The 16957-nt window shown below is 44.9% G+C and overlaps 1 protein-coding gene across 1 annotated transcript in view; it reads left to right on the forward strand.

The window, feature by feature from the left end:
* Positions 1–2294: 2294 nt before the first annotated feature.
* LOC110331004 (WD repeat-containing protein 87-like) overlaps positions 2295–16957 on the forward strand; it is a 44714-nt gene continuing 30051 nt past the window's right edge. Inside the window, exons 1-4 of the mRNA XM_021211322.1 lie at positions 2295–2315; positions 3536–3658; positions 4773–4940; positions 5486–8355. Of these exons, the coding sequence (XP_021066981.1) occupies positions 2295–2315; positions 3536–3658; positions 4773–4940; positions 5486–8355 (3182 nt within the window). The remainder of the gene's footprint in view (positions 2316–3535; positions 3659–4772; positions 4941–5485; positions 8356–16957) is intronic.

Here is a 16957-nt window from a genome sequence, read left to right on the forward strand (position 1 = left end):
ACGTCTGAGTCTTTCCCCTGCTTGTCTTTCTTAGCCTAACCCACCCTCGTGCTACACGCATGCGTGGTAGACGGGGGCTCGCCTGCTTTCCAACTATTATGTGGTGAAATGACCTTATCTTGTGGTCTGTCCGCCCAAGCGGGCCAGAATGAGATTTTGCAGACCATGGGGAGAAATAGGGTGGACAGGATTGATTTGGGCTAACCTCTCACTCATCATTGTTACAACCCAATCCCTTGGAACACTGGCTTACTCCAGCCCCGCGTTCCAAGGCCAGAAGATGAAGGGATATGATGCAAACCCGAGGGCTCCCTCATATTTACCTTACATAGGCCTTACTACCCATTTGGGATTTTGAACTGGGAGAAACGTGGTGCCATCGTGGTCTCTATAATAGGTTTGCCTGTGCGCCTTTAAGCTTGGTTCCCATGCTAACACTAATAAAGGGTGGCATAGAAACCCCTGATAATCACAAAGAGCCCCTCCCTTATACGTGGGCGGCTGATGCAAGGCCTCTGTCATAAAGGCCAGCGTTACCCAGGCACAGCCATGCATATCCAGTGACTCTGCCACTCCTGGAGTCTGTCTTTCGGGTCCTGCCTCTAATTTGTGTGGCTGGGTTTTCCTTTTCTGGACGAAGAAGGATACTAGGTTGAAACAGAGTTAGCAAGTAAAAACGTAGGACAACCAATTAAAATTTAATTTCAGGACTGGGGAAAGCCCTGCAGTTGCGGCTGTTTTTTGTTTATTTGGTTAGTTTGTGTTGTTTTCCTCTGGGTCCTGGCTTTGCCTTGTTTTTGAGACGGAGTATCACACATCCGCAGTTGGTGTAGAACTTCCTCACCTCCCGGGTTCTGTCCACCACCATGACTGGTTTTATGTTGTACTTGGATTGAATCCCAGGGCTTCAACGAAGCTAGGCAAGCATTCTACCAACTACACTATATCCCCAGCTCCAAAAATCCAAGATTTCTTTTCTATGTACAGCTGTGTCCTAGCATCCCAAATTCCAAGTTATGTTGTCAGCCCTACCTTAGGACAGTTAGAAGCTGAGCAGACAAGCCTCCAGGAGAGCATCAGAGGCATGTAAATGCAATAAAGTTTAACGAATCATGCCCGGATCTTGTCCCACCTTCAATACATCTGCCATCACAGGCTCAGGACCAGAGAAATCCACTGCTGTGAAATTCCCCTCCATTCTGCTGCAACACAATACTGACTCCTTAAACCAGTCGCCCTTTCCCCTGTCCCCCAAGCCTCCAGCACTGGCACATTCCCTGAGGAGCTTCAGGTTCGTGGGGAGGCTGAAGCATCAGTGAACAGCTGTGGGTTGGGGGAGGGGGCTTGGAGAGCCCAGTGCATTATGATGTTGGAGTCATGACTCCCTTTCTATGGAAACCTGTCAGTGGACTTTGTCTCTTGGATCAAGGGTATGTAGATCTCTTGGGGCGTGACAGTTGGGGGGGGATGGAAAGTGAATGGGAAGCCTATGGTATCAGATGATATTAGAAACAGGTTCCCAGTTGGCAGGACATGTGATAAGCGGTATCCGGTCTTCTGAGACCGTTAAGACATCTGCTATCCATAAGATAGGACTGTTTGGTCTGAGAAATCCAGAGGAAAAAGGTCAGGGTGGGGCAGCACCAGAGTCTGGGGTTATAAATGTAAATTTCTGGAGCTCAGCTTCTGTTTCATTTCTTGTTTGCTCTCAATCTCAGTGTGACCCTTCACAGGAACAGAGCCCTGGTTTTATAATGCGTTTAACAATTTTTGATTGTAAAGCCTTTTGATTCTCATTTCTCTGAATGCAGGTCTTTGAGTTGCTTTAGTTGAGAAAAAGAAGCATTTCTTGCCAGATGTGGTGGTTCAGGCTGATTTCAGCACTCAGGAACCAGAGGCAGGTAGCTCTCTGGTAAATTAAGGTTCTAGTCCAGCCAGGGCTACATAGCAAGACCATGACTTGTGGAGGAGGAAAACTCAGGTCCTGGATTTGTTGTTTTGTTTTTTTCTCTCCTAGCTTCTCCACTGTTTTTTTTTTTTCCCCCAATTTTTATTAGTTTCTTCATTTACATTTCAAATGCTATCCCGAAAGTCCCTTATACCCCTCATTTGTTTTTGTCATTGTTTTGAGACAGGGTTCTAGAGAGAATATATGTGTATGTTATGGATGCATCGCCTGTCAATTAAAAAGCCTATGGCTTAGGCAGGAAATAGAGGTGGGACATCTGGGAGGCAGAGAGGATTCTGGGATAGAGGCAGGTGGGAAGATTTCCAGGGAAGACGTGAGGCGACAGATGCATGGTCCCCGAGCACAGGTAACCAGCCAGATGTCAGAAAGCAGGTTAAAATACATGGGTTGTTTTAAGTTAGATCTAGTCAGAGAAGAGTCAGTCTGTATGGCCAAGGCATTTGTAAATATATTTTGAGTCTGAGTCTAATTTCTGGGAGCATGAGGCTGGGAGACAGAACCAGGCCTAACCTCTACACAGGGTTTCTCTATGTAGTCCTGGCTGTTCTGGAACTCACTATGTAGACTAGGTTGGCCGAGAATTCACAGAAATCTACCTGCCTCTGTCTCCCAAGTAATTAGATTAAAACCATGTGGCACAACTCATAGCCTCACTTGAAACTCTAAAAAAAAAAAAAAGATTTTATTTATTTTATGTATATGAGTGCTCTGCCTGTATGTACACCTGCATGCCAGAAGAGAGTATCGGATCCCATTGTAGATAGTAGAGAGCCACCATGTGGTTGTTGGGAATTGAACTCAGGACCTCTGGAAGAGCAGTCAGTGCTCCTTTTTTTTTTTTTTAAATACTATTTATTTATTGTTATATGTAAGTACACTGTAGCTGTCTTCAGACACTCCAAGAGGGCGCCAGATCTTGTTATGGATGGTTGTGAGCCACCATGTGGTTGCTGGGAATTGAACTCAGGACCTTCGGAAGAGCAGTCAGTGCTTTTAACAGCTGAGCCATCTCTCCAGTCCCTGCAGTCAGTGCTCTTAACCACTGGACTATCTCTCCGCCTCCCATCCCCTGACTTTTAAAAGGATTTATTTATTATATATATAGCATTCTGCCTCCTGCATCCCTGCATCCCGTAAGAGGGCATCAGATATCACTGCAGATGGTTGTGAGCTGTCATATGGTTACTAGGAATTGAACTCAGGACCTCTAAAAGAGCAGTCATCTAAAGTCGGGGCTCTGAACCTCTGAGCCATCTCTCCAACCTGCTTACAACTCTTGAAGAGAGCCCAAATTGTATTTCCAGAACCCACATGGCAGTTCTATGGAATCTGACCCCTTCTTCAGACCTCTCACAGGTACCAGGCATGCATGCGGTGCACATACATACATGCAGGCAAAATGCTCAAACACATAAAACAAATCTAAGCAAAGACATTTTCCTCACTGACAAACACTCATTCCTCCCTTTGCGACGTGCTGTTCTTCCATCTTTCTCAGTCCCCTTAGTTTCCAGTCTGACATCAATCAGACCATGAGGCTCACATGTTCTCCCCCCCCTTCCCCAGGTTCTGTACTACGAGATGAGTAAGAAGAGCTGGAAGTTTACTAAGACTTCACCCTCACCTAGACTTATTCCCGAGTGGAAGAATTTGAAATCCACCATCCATGATATCTTGAAGGGCAGTGAGGTGATTTGTGGGAAAACTATGCATGTGGTGGGCCTGGATGAATGATCTCTTGCCTCCCTGGGGGGATGGGGCTTGGGTAGGACATGAAAGCTTGGGACGGCCGAACAACATTCTCTTCTGTGTTGGAACAATAGCATTGAGGGGCTGGAAAGATGGCCCAGCAGTTAAGGACATGTACTGCTCTTCCAGAGGACTGGAGTTCAGTTCCCAGAACCCATGCCAAATGGCTCCAAGTTACCTGCAGTTCCAGCTCAAAGAGGTCCAACACATCTGGTGAACACATGCCCCTATTAACACACAGAGCAGCAGTATAGCCACTGGAGGGCAGTCTTGACCTTGTTCAATGGATGAATCATGGCTTCATACGTGAAGGCACCCACAATACATGTGGCGTGCACACATACATGTAATTTTGTTATTCAAGTCAGGGTTTGTCTGTGTAGTCCTAGTTGTCCTGGAACTTGCTCTGTAGACCAGGCTGGTCTTAAGGTGCAGATCCACCTTCCTCTGCTTCCCGAGTGCTGGATTAAAGGCATGTGCCAGCATAATAACCTTTTAAAAAGATGAGTTTATTAAGCTGGGCATGGTGGGGCTTACCTGTCACCCCATTACTTGGGAGGCTGGTCCAGAATAACCTGGGCTCCATAGTGAGACACTGTTTCAAAACAGCCAGACAGGGCTGGAGAGGTGGCTCAGAGGGTAAGAATATTTGCTACTCTGCTAGAGGACCCAGGTTTGGATCCCAGTACCCAGATGGCTCACAACTGTGTGTAACTCCAGCTCCAAAGGATTACGCCCTCTTCTGGCCTTTCTGGGTACTGCACACAGGTGTGACACATACATACAGGCAGATGAACCCCATGTGTATGAAATAAAAATAAATATTTTTAAAGTAAGAAGAGGGTCCAGCTGAGCCATAGAGCACTTATCTCAAATTCCCTGTAGAGTGTCTAGAGATGCAGGAGGCCTTAGATCCCGCCTTTAGTATTGAAAATCAAATGCAAACAAAACCATGAAAAGATTCAAACAGCCATTCTCAACTAATCCCTCACTGTGTCTTCAGTGAGCAAGTGCCAGCTGACTTTTCTTACCTCCTGATACTCTTTACTTTCAGGTTTATGAAGAAGTCAAGAAAAATGTGTCTGTCTTGAGTGACATGCCCCAGATTCTGCACCACGAGTCATATAATTTACAGAAAACGCCTTTCGTGAACTTCTACTCCCTGGACACCAACTATGTTGTCGCCTTTAACTGGTTGGAACACCATGAGAAACAGACACACGTAAAGCTACTTCATTTTTACCTCTTCCTTTATAATGCAATGCGTAGGTCCTGTATCTAAAATGTCCTTATTTCAGAATGAGATTCTGAATAAATTCATGTTATATTTCATCCATCCATCCATCCATCCATCCATTTATTCATCAAGACAGGATCTTTCTATATTTCTCAGGCTGGCTTCACACTCATTATGTAGTACAAGCTATGCGTATTGGATGCTGGGACCACAGACCCACACACCCAGAAAATTAGTTCATTTTAATACCTGGCTCCATGTTCCAGATTAACCTAGATTAGTGACCCTTTTACACTGGTAACTATCAGGCCCAAAGAATACATATTCATTATAAAGTGGACTGAAGGCCAACACAAAAGGTCTTGAATCCAGGGCTTCTACCGTGAATCCAGTACCTAGTACTATGAAACCCCTAAAGCCAAATCCTTCCTTTGTCTACAAAAGGAGACAGTCAGGCTTTTCCTTACAGCACAATCCCGGGAGATGCTTAGCTCCATGACCAAACTCTGTTGTTTTCCACCCTCTTCTAGGCAGTACTGTGGACAGAGGGAAAAGGTATAAAAGAGAAAAGGAAGCTCACGAAGATGAAATATCCAATGACGGATGATGTTCCGCCCATCACAGCCATGGTCCACGTGGCATCCTATTGCCTGTTAATAGCTTATTGTGACGATATGCGCCTGCGGCTCTTTGGAGACCACCACCAGGAGTTCATAGCTCTGAGTACAGTGCCCTGTCATTTCTTCGTCAGTTGTCTCTGCTATGACTCAGAGAGTGAGGTGCTCTCTTCGGGTACTTTGGGAGCTGTGGTTACCTGGTTCATTGTAGCAAATGGCAAAGGCCTCCAGATGGCTCACAGAGTAACCCTGAGTGGCCATGAGCAGGTACAGGACTTGTACATGAGCACAAGCATGGGCTCCCTGGTAGCTTTGTGTGAGAGTGTAGTGAGAGTTTTTACCCACAATGCTCAAGGCCAGCTTAAAGAAGTGAAGACGTTCACTCTCCTATCCAGTGGCTTCTCCCTTACCTGCTCCTGTAGCTGTATGCCACAGAACACCTTCTACGCTGGGAACAAGAATGGAGAGGTTCTTGCTTGGAATTTAGATAGCAGTAAGTTCCTCAATAGTTTCATGGCCCACCCTTCATCTGTGCTATCCATCTACAGTCGGCCTGAGACCTACACCTTGTTCACAGCAGGCAGCGATGGTATGTTGAAGGAGTGGAACCTCACCTCTGGGAACTTGTTGAGGCAGCTTACTGTCGGCACCGATCTACAGCGGCTGCACTTTATTGATAGCAGCACGTTTTTCTGCCAGAGCACGTCTAGTTTCTCCCTGTACTTATTGCCCCACTTTTACAATCTCTTCAACATCTGTGGCTCTGCCCCCCAGAAGATACAACGGGTCTTCTGTGGCCGTAACTGTACTCGTATCTTGTGTGCCACAGAGGACAGTTTACTGCGCTTCCTGTCTCCAGTAACCGGGGACCTCCTCATTGTCACCTGGCCCCTGCTGGCCATGGATCAGGCTGTGGCTTGGGCCTATCACTCAGAGAGAGAGGAGCTCTTTGTGGCAATCGGCAGCTCGGAGCTGCTAGTGTTTGATGCTACACGTTCCCCCTGTCCAGCCAAGTATCTCTTGTGCACTTCGGAAAACTACAAAGACAAAATAAAATGCCTGGCTTATGGGGGGTCTCATTTGGTCGACAGTAAAAAGGGGCTGATGTTCTGTGGGTACGAGAGCGGCATTGTGAGAATCCTATCCCAGGGCTGTTCTGTCAGGACGGAGAGGACTGTTCACTCTGGGGCAGTGTTGGCATTATGTACACCAGAGGATTCTGAAGAGGGTTCCTTGGTGTGTTCCTATGGTAAGGACAACTACATACACCTCACAAAGGTGGTGCATTCAGAGAGGAGAATGGACCTGCAGCCTGTGACTGCAATAGTCTGTGTTTGTCCCTTAAAACATGTGGTACTCCTGCCAGGTTCTGTGGGTGCCATAACTGAGCACTCCTGCTGGTTTCTCTGGCATTATCAAGATTTTACAAAGGCAGCTTCACCGTCTAATGTCATGGTGAGACACACGAACTCCCTGCATGAATGTGCTATCACTTCATTTGACGTCTGCCTCTCCCTGAAACTCTTTGTCACGGGAGCCACGGATGGATCAGTCCGGGTCTGGGACTTCCGTGGGAAACTCATAGCTCAGTTTGAATCCGAACTGCATTTTAGTTCACCCTGCTTTGCCAATAGTCGAGGTGACCTGCTCTTGACTTTCGACCAAAGCATCTACATAGTGTCCTGCTTAAAGCTGCTCCCTCTCAGTTACCTGATAAACTTAAACACTTTAACCTTTGAAGAAGATATGATAGAGACCCCCAGGCCCTTCCTTCCCAGCTTCTTCTTTCTGTTTGAATTGATATTTGTACCCAAATTCATGTACATGGAACAAAGTGTTCAAGAACTCCAGGGGCTAGAGACTCTTATCAACAAACGGGCCATTGCTTTTGATGACATTGTGCCCCATGTTGTAGAGGAGGGCAGACATACTTCCACCACAATGCAGGAGAGAACTAGGTTGCGCTTTGAGCATGAAAAATTCGTCGATTTCTCCACTTCTGACTCCAAGATGAAGTACTCTGATGCCGCCCCTGCTCAGTTAAAGGTACCTGCCTGGGATGGGCTGAACCCCTACCGGTTACTCCAAGGCTTCTTTGGAAAAGGGCAGAAATGGCCCTTCGCTCCAGATTGCTACATTCCTAACTCAGTGATCCGTGCCCGCCTTTGGCCTGATGGTACCCCGGTCTTCCTGCGCTATGATCTGTGCTTATTGTATGAAGAGATGGCTGGGGAGGTACCTGAACCATTGAGACTCCACCCAGTGCCATCCCTGAGTCCAGATGATATGGAAATGCAAACTAGAAAACTGAAGGATGTATACCAGGAGCAGAAAAGAGAATCCTATGGCATTCTTGAAAGGATGTCCAATAAAAGCTGGGTAGGGAAAAAATTTAGTGATGGAATTATAGAAAATATGGTAGAGACCATTCTCAACCTCACAGTTTTCTGTTCTACAGAAAAATACAAGAAATATTTCAATGCCCTGGCAGAGATCTTTATCATTCACCAAGTCCCTTCAAGGATGCGTATTGAGACAGCCTGTCGCCTGCTCAAAGATATAACTCACTACAACGCCAGTATCCGGGAGCTGGCCTGGGAAATGCTAGAGAGGCTAGGCTTCATAAGCCAGGTTTTTACTGTTCCCCTGATCATGGGGTTGATGGACAGTGAGAAGGCTGTGCGGGCCAAGGTCGTACAACTTTTGTCCAAGTACACAGGCATCCAAAGCAAGGCTATGCTGTTACACCAGCTAAGACAACCACACGTCTTCCATGAATTGCAGTAAGTTGGGTAGTGAGTTTCCCTTTTTGCTATTTCTCTTGAGCGTGTGCTGTTTCCCCCCCTTCACAGTTTTCATTTTCTGCTGTTTCCCCCTCTGTTCTGCAATTCTGTTTTCCCTCAGTACTGTCCTGACTGCTTCTTACTCCTGACTCATCTTCCCATCATTTCCTCACTTCTTTAAAACAGCACTCAGTACAGTAATGCACACCTGTAATCCCAGCACCCAGGAAGATGAGGCAAGAGGATCATGAGTTTTAGACCATGTCTCAAAAACAAAACAAAGCAACAACAAAAAACCCCAGAGGTTTTTTCAGGATTTAAGGCCACATTTCTTCCAATCAAAAAAGCAACCCCATCACTATGACTATCCGATCTTGTTGTTCTTTCTTCTTTAAATCTTTCTTTCTTTCTTTCTTTCTTTCTTTCTTTCTTTCTTTCTTTCTTTCTTTCTTTCTTTTTCTTTCTTTCTTTCTTTCATGCATATGAGTACACTGTAGCTGTCTTCAGACACACCAGAAGAGGATATCAGATCCCATTACAGATGGTTGTGAGCCACCATGTGGTTGCTGGGAATTAAATTCAGGACCTCTGGAAGAGCAGTCAGAGCTCTTAACCACTGAGCCATCTCTCCAGCTTATTTTTTCTAATGTCACACAAATTCCTATTACACAAATGTTATCACACAGCTGAGTCCCGATCTTAACAGATAATAGGAGAACTCCCATGATTTAAGCTGGAAGCAGGACTGGTGTATGGCTCTCATGCCCAGTAACAGGAATGTGCACATACGTGTTTATTCAATAGCACAGGACAAATTATCTGTAGGTATGGATGACAACAATGCCAGCAAACATCATATAGTATTTTATGTAATATACTGTAAACATTAACAGATGGTTCTAGTGACCAGCCATTCCCTTTCACCTCATTTCCTTCAAATGGGACCTCTCTGAAGTTATTGGAGAGGAAGGCTGCCAATCACAGCTCATTGAGGAGGGCAAAGCTCTATTCTGGGAGTTAGAATATGCCACCCCTCACACTCACTCCAGGGTCCTTTTCTTCCTTAGGAATTTCTGTTACTACAGAATCTGCCACCCATCAGCATTCAGGAAAGCAGCTCTTGCAGCCTCTGTTGGATCAATGATTCCCCCTTTCAGCCAAATCACAAAATCACCAAGCATCATGTCATAGCCAACTTCTCCTTAACCAATTCATTAGGTTTGCAAGGCTAAAGTACTTTAACCTGTTGAACCATCTGATCATTTGCATTTAGTTTTAAACAATTCTTTGTTATTTATTTGTGTGTGTGTGTGTGTGTGTGTGTGTGTGTGTGTGTGTGTGTGTGTGTGTGTGATGTGTGCAGGGTCTGTGGAGACATGAAGAGAGTGTCAAATACCCTGGACCAAGAGTTACCACCAACTTGGATACTGGAAATCAAACTCAGATCCTCTGCAAGAGCAGCAACTGAGCTCTCTCCAGCTCACTTCATTTTGCTTTTTGAACACATAGTCTCAAGTTCTATGGAGATGGCTTAGCAGTCAGGGACACATACCACTCTTGCAGAGGACCCAAGTCCAGTTTTCAACATGCACACCAGTTGGCTCACATCCTATAGCTCCAGTTCCAGAGGACCCAACACTTCTGATCTCCTCAGACACTTGTACTCATTTGCACACACCCACACACAGAATCATAGACAATAATGAAACAGGGCCTGGGAAGATGGCTCAGCAGTTCAGAGCACTGGCTGATCTCCCAGAGGACCTGGGTTTGATTCCCAGCAACCACATCCAGGGGATGTGACACCTTTACACTGACATGCATGCAGGCAAAACACCAATGTACAGAAAACAAAAATGAATGAATGAATGAACGAATGAATAAATAAATAACTTAAACAAAAAAGAAAAAGAAGGTACAGTTTAGCCTGGCAGTGGTGGTATACACCTTTCATCCCAACACTTGGGAGGCAGAGACAGGTAGCTCTCTGAGTTTGAGGCCAGCCTGGACTACAGAGGGAGGACAGAGAGGAAAAAACAATCAATCAGTCAATCAATCAGTCAAACAAACATACATTTTCTAGACTGGGAATAGTAGGTATGACTTTAATTCCAGTACTTTGGAGGCAGAGGCAGGTGACTCTCTGAGAGTTTGAGTCCAGCCTGGTCTACAGAGTTCTACATGAGTTTCCTAGACCTTCATAGTGAGATCCTGCCTCAATAACATTAGTTTTTCTCTTACAATGTATTTTGATCGTATTTCCCCTCCCCCAACTCATCTCAGATCCTCTCCATCTCCCTATCTCCCTATCCACATTCTCTCTCTCTCTTAAAACAGACAAAAAAACCCAAAAAATTAAACAAACAAAAAATTAAGACAAGAAAAAAGAAAAGGAAAGGAAAGGAAAAAAAATCATGGAGTTTTGTGTTGGGCAGCTACTCCTGGACACAGTGGCCTGCTCTGTGGTGTGTTTGGTGTATCCAGTGACACTCAAGTGGAGGAGATGGATTTTCCCTCTCCCAGTAGGTATCTGTTGCAAATAGCTTCTTGATTAGGGGTGGGAACTCATGTCCATGACTTCCCTTAGTGCTGGGATCCATCTGGCTTGCACCTATGGAGGTCTATGCATGCTGCACAATATCTGTGAATTCATTTGTGTTAGATCTGTTGTGTCTGGAAGACAGTTTCCTTGTAGGCACCCATCCCCTCTGGCTCTTACACTCTTTCTGCCTCTTCTTCCACACAGGTCTCTGAGCCTTGGCCTTGAAGGGAGGGGTTTGATGAAGAGATCCCATTTCAAACTGAGTGCTCCAAAGTCTCCCCCTTTCTGCATATTGACCAGTTGTGGGTCTCTGTGTTAATTTCCATCTACTGCAAGAAGAATGGTCTCTTGATGAGGGCTGAGGGAGACACAGGTCTATGCACATAACAATATGTCATTAGGAATCATTTTATTGCTCTGTTCCTTTACCAGAATAATTAATAGTAGGTTTTCCTCTAGGCCCAGGACCTGCTTAGTCTCAGGTTCTTGGCTGCTTTAACATCAAGGATCAGTTTCATCTCATGAAGCAAGCCTTAAATCCAATCGAAAAGTGGTTGGTTACTCCCACAATATTTTGCCACTAATGCAGCACTGTATCTTGCAGACAGGTCCCTGCTGAAGGTCACAGGGCTTGTAGCTGGGGGACATTGATGAGTATCGTTCTCTGGTAGCATGCAGAGTGCCTTCTGAGGACCATGACTGCTAGTCAGTAGGGATGGAGCTTCTAGTTGGGTACCGGTTCTTCTCCATGTTCTAGTCACGTGTTTTTTTCAGCAGGATGGCTTGACCATCAGGCTGTGGAGAACAACCAATAACATGGGCAAAAGCTTGTGATGTTTGGGGAGATCCATGGGGTCCCTTGTCCAATGACTCGACAAGATACAACCCATCCCTGGCACTGGAGGTTTTACTTGGAGGGATGTCTGGGACATCTTCTCCCCCATTAGATGATGACTCCACTTAAATTCTTTTCATATATGTATATAGTTTAGGAAATTTTTATAATAGCAGGTTTCTCCAATTTTTTCTTTCTTTTTTAATTAGATATTTTCTTTAAGTTTCAAATGTTATCTCCTTTCCTAGTTTCCCCTCCAAAAATCCCCTCTCCTCTCCCCCTTCCCCCTGCTCCCCAACCCATCTATTCCTGCTTCCTGGACCAGGCATTCCCCTGTACTGGGAAATATAACCTTCACAGGACCAAGGATCTCTCCTCCCATTGATGACCAACTAGGCTGTCCTCTGCTACATATGCAGCTAGAGCCATGAGTCCCTCTGTGTGTTTTCTATGATTGGTGGTTTAGTCCCAGGGAGCTCTGGGGTTACTGGTTAGTTCATATTGTTGTTCCTCCTCGGGGGCTGCAAAATTGAAGCCCTAGGCTGGTGGTTCTCAACTTTCCTAATGCTGCAGCCCTTTAATACAGTTCTTCATGGTGTGTTTTGACTCCCAACCGTAAAATTACCTCATTGCTACTTCATAATTGTAACTTTGCTACTGTTACAAATCATAATGTAAATATTTGATATGCAGGGTATCTGACATGAAACCTCAAAGGGGTCAGGACACACAGGTTGAGACCACTAACCTAGAGGGAGCAGAAGGAAGGATTGTTGAGGAAGAATAGATATAGATAAAAAACAAAGATTAGCAGAGACCCCCAACCCCACTCCAGGGTTAATATCCCAGAAGCAGTGCTGCTGAGTTGCTCTCATCACCAGGGCAAAGGCCGGCGCTTCTGGGTCTAGAATATACAGGGGAAAGGGCTATTTTGTATGGTCTAGAGAATGATTCATGATAGCCATTCTTTTGGTTTTGAATGATTAGGTCTAAGTAAATAGTACTTAGAGGTAAAAGAATAAATCACAAATAGCAGGTGGAGTCAGTGGGTGTATATTAAAGCACCATCCAATTGGGTGCTACAAAACAGCCAACAGAAACCACTGAAGTAGTCCAGTTAGGAAAAATAAGTAAAAGACAACACAGACTCCTGAGTGTATAAATGTCCTGCAGAAGTCCACTGGGGAAGTTCTGCTGAGGCAGCCATCTGGAGCTCTGGATTAAGAGTCCTAGGCAGTGCAGAGTCCCCTTGGGTATGGTTTCCAAGTCAATGAAGAAGTAGCAGCAGATAGATGAAACCGTTCACTTGGAGACTACTCCCATCTAGCAGAAGCAGACCGAGGAAGCCTTGAAACAGTTATGTGGGAGTCCTGATCAGGACATTCACAGCCTAGAGCCTTCTCTCCAGAGTTGAGCTCCTGCTCTGCTTCTTACCATGGGCATTTTGTCTGATGGAGCCCTGGTCGGAAACAGTTCACCCTTCAGCTATTCTCAAGGGCACAGTGCTGTTAATACCCTTGGCTGCTTGGTTTTCTGTTCTGTCATAGAACTGGTATGGGGACAGGGACCTCATTCAGGATTTAGAGTTCTGGAGCCTAACATTAGGAGCCATTCTTGCTTCCAGAACCAGCTTTCAAGTGAACTTAAAGAGCATTTGACGATTTACCAATAAAATATACATTACAAGGTCTAATGATGATTCCTGCCTGGTGCCTAAAAAGGCAAATGATATTATTCATAATGTCGCCCAGGCAAAACCAGAATACAGCTGTAGCTTCTCCCTGGTCTGGCTTTTGTTTAGTCTTAAGTTTGCTTTGTTTGCTTGGTGGTTTCTGTTTGTTTTCTGAAGCAACGTCTCCCACCACAAAGCCTGCATTGGCCTGGAACTCTGTATGCAGCCCAAGCTAGCCTTGAACTTGTGATCCCACCGTCTCAGTCCCTCAAGTTCCTCTCTTCTCTCCCCCTCTCCTGGCTGGTGGAAGTCCAGCCCTATTCTCTCTTCTGCCCAACCATTCATTGGCTGAGCAGCTTTTATTGACAAAAAGAACAAACAGGGAATGATGCTTATACAAACCTGAGACCAGGAGATTCTTAGGATAAGCGTTACAGTGCCATATTCAGACTGCAACTAGATATGGGGGCAGAGAAACCAGCATTTGAATAATACAGTGCACAAAACATTACACCTATATGGGTGTATGTACCTGGTGCCCATGGAAGTCAAAGCAGAGATAGCTGAACTGAAGTTACAGACAGGTGTCAATCACCACAGGGGACCCGGAAACTAAACCCAGATCCCTGACAAATCTATGAGTGTCCTTAACTGCTGAGTCTTCTCTCCAGTGTCCCCTTGTAACTCTTTAACAGGAAACAGTTTACATAGCAAACTCCAGCCATTTATAGGTCATAGAACCAGACAGGACAAATTAGACCAGGAGTTTGCTATTAGATGTTAATCAGACCAGAAACTTTGAATACAAGGAAAGGGTCTTTAAATTCCTAGATGTGCCAACAAAAATTTTGAATATATACATATTTTCCCAAACTTCTTTTCTTGACTTCTGAGTTAGAAAAAAAAAAAGCTGATTCCATTGCAGGCAAGGACATGAGTGCCAACAGATACATTTCAGAGATAGGAAGCCTGAGAGTGGGCAAAGCCAACACTGGGAAGTTAGGACACACACCACCACAGAGGAAACCCTGCAGTGTTCAAGGTCTTCCACTGTGCAGGAGTATGAGGGATCTGTGCGATTCCCTGAAACTGTAGTTCAAGTCCTTAAAATGAGGCTCCAGGAACTCCCACTTTCTAGTGCATCCTGCGGTGGAAGTTTCTGGTTTATTTAAAAATTCAGTTGTCCATCATGATGTTTTCCAGAAGCTATCTTGAAAGAAAGCATGTGGTGTGTTGCTGAAAACAGGATCTTAAGAGTGTGTGTGATGTTTAAAATAAGATAACTAGAACCCCACAGACAGAGAGGACACTTTTGTATTGCCACGCCTTGCTGGTTTTTGCCAGCCCTTGCTGGTCTTTGCTGGCCATGTAACACTTCACTGGCCTTCACTGGCTGTGCAATGCTTCATTGGACTTCACTTCCTAGAGAGAAACACTCTTCTTGTGGTATTGCGGCTGTTTCTTGCTGCTTCCGCTAACTCGTGCTGACTCAGTGGAGCCTTGCTGTCTCTGCTGGATTGTGCCACTACTGATTCATGGTTGGTGTTTGCTATTTAGCTGGACTGTTGGTATCTGACAATGAAGTTTGAAATCACTCCAAGGGACTACTTCTAAACAGGTCCACACCCCCTTGTCCTATTAACCTTCTTTCCCCCACCTCTGGTTGATGGGCTAGAAGGGAGGTTAAAGCATTCAAGAACTCTAGATAAAGTATGTTTAGAAAACTTTAAGCCGCAATATCAGGGTCCCTTCAGCAGAATCTTGCTGGCATGAGCATTAGTATCTAGGTTTGGTGGCTGATGATGGGATGGATTCCCGGATGGGGTAGTCTCTGGATAGTCCATCCTTTCATCTTAGCTCTAAATTTTGTCTCTGTACCTATATCCTTTCATGAGTATTCTGTTCCTTATTCTAAGGAGGAATGAAGTATCCACACAATGGTCATCCCTCTTGGTTTTCTTCTGTTTTGCATAATGTATCTTGGGTATTCTAAGTTTCTGGGCTAATATCCGCTTATCAGTGAGTGCATATCTAGTGACTTCTTTTGTGATTGGGTTACCTCACTAAGGATGATATCCTCCAGATACATCCATTTTGCCCAAGAATTTCATAAATTCATTGTTTTTAATAGCTGAGTAGTACTCCATTGTGTAAATGTACCACAGTTTCTGTATCCATTCCTCTATTGAGGGACATCTGGGTTCTTGTGAGGCTATGCCAGTGCCTGGCAAACACCGAAGTGGATGGAACACAGGGTCCCCAATGGAGGAGCTAGAGAAAGTACCCAAGGAACTGAAGGAGGCTGCAACCCTGTAGGTGGAACAACAACCAGTACCCCCTGAGCTTGTGTCTCTAGCTGCATATGTAGCAGAAGATGGCCTAATCGGCCATCACTGGGAAGAGAGGCCCCTTGGTCTTGCAAACTTTATATGACCCATCACAAGGGAAGGCCTGGGCCAAGTAGTGGGAGTGGGTGGGTAGGGGAGCAGGGGCGGGGGGGTATAGGGAACTTTCGGGATAGCATTTGAAATGTAAATAAAGAAAATAATAATAATAATAATAATAATAATAATAATAATAATAATAATAAAGAAAACTTTAAGCCTAGAGCACCCTGTGGTCCATTGCTTCAAGTGTCTCAGGGAGCCTTGAACATGTGTTTCCATTACTTGGTTGCCAATATTAACCCTCAACTTAAAAGATATGACCACATAAATGACACCTTCATAATGTGTTGATTTCAGAGGCAGTGGTGGCAAGCAATGTGACTGTTTCTTGTAACTTCTTTATCATGAGAAGTGCTTTGAATATCATAACCTACTATTTCCTTGTTCCTTCTAATTTCTGAAGACAAAAAATTTAAAAAGCTAGATATAGAGATAAAAGTTTAAGCTGGTGAGGTAGCTTAGACGGTATAAGTGGCTTCTGGCAAGCTTGAGGAACTCTATTCTTTACCCAGGACCAACATGGCTAGAGTTGAGAACTGACTCCCAAAAGTTGATCCTTGTCCTCCATACATGTAGCAGCTGACACAGGGACATATTCAGAAAGAAAATGTAATAAACAATAAAAATTTCTCTGAATATACTTGATAATTAAAACAAACGAACAAACAACCAACCCCCCAAACACATGTTCTTAATGTATTGTGCTTCTCAGAGAAAACGCTGGATTTGAATGAACAAATAGATACATCTACCCTGAGGTTAACTTGGGCTGCTTCTAATTCAGGCATAGATATTCTAAAAACTAAAACAAAACAAACCATCCACCAAACAATGAACCCTGCATTCTCTCTCTCTGTGTCCCTTTGCTCTGTCCTTTACTGCCAAGAGGGACTGCTTTGTCTGAGTGGCTTTGAGGACTTAAAAAGATCTCTTTTCCAGATTTTCATGGGGCCAAAAGAATATTTCTCCTTTGCACTCATTCTTCTCTGTTTTCCCCATGTTCTACATCAGTCCACTCTGCTCTGGATGACCCCACCCCTGCCTCTTCCACTCTGCTCTGGATGACCCCACCCCTGCCTCTTCCACTCTGCTCTGGATGACCCCAC

Source organism: Mus pahari, chromosome 1 (assembly GCF_900095145.1).
Source record: "Mus pahari chromosome 1, PAHARI_EIJ_v1.1, whole genome shotgun sequence".
In the NCBI taxonomy this organism is placed as follows: domain Eukaryota; kingdom Metazoa; phylum Chordata; class Mammalia; order Rodentia; family Muridae; genus Mus; species Mus pahari.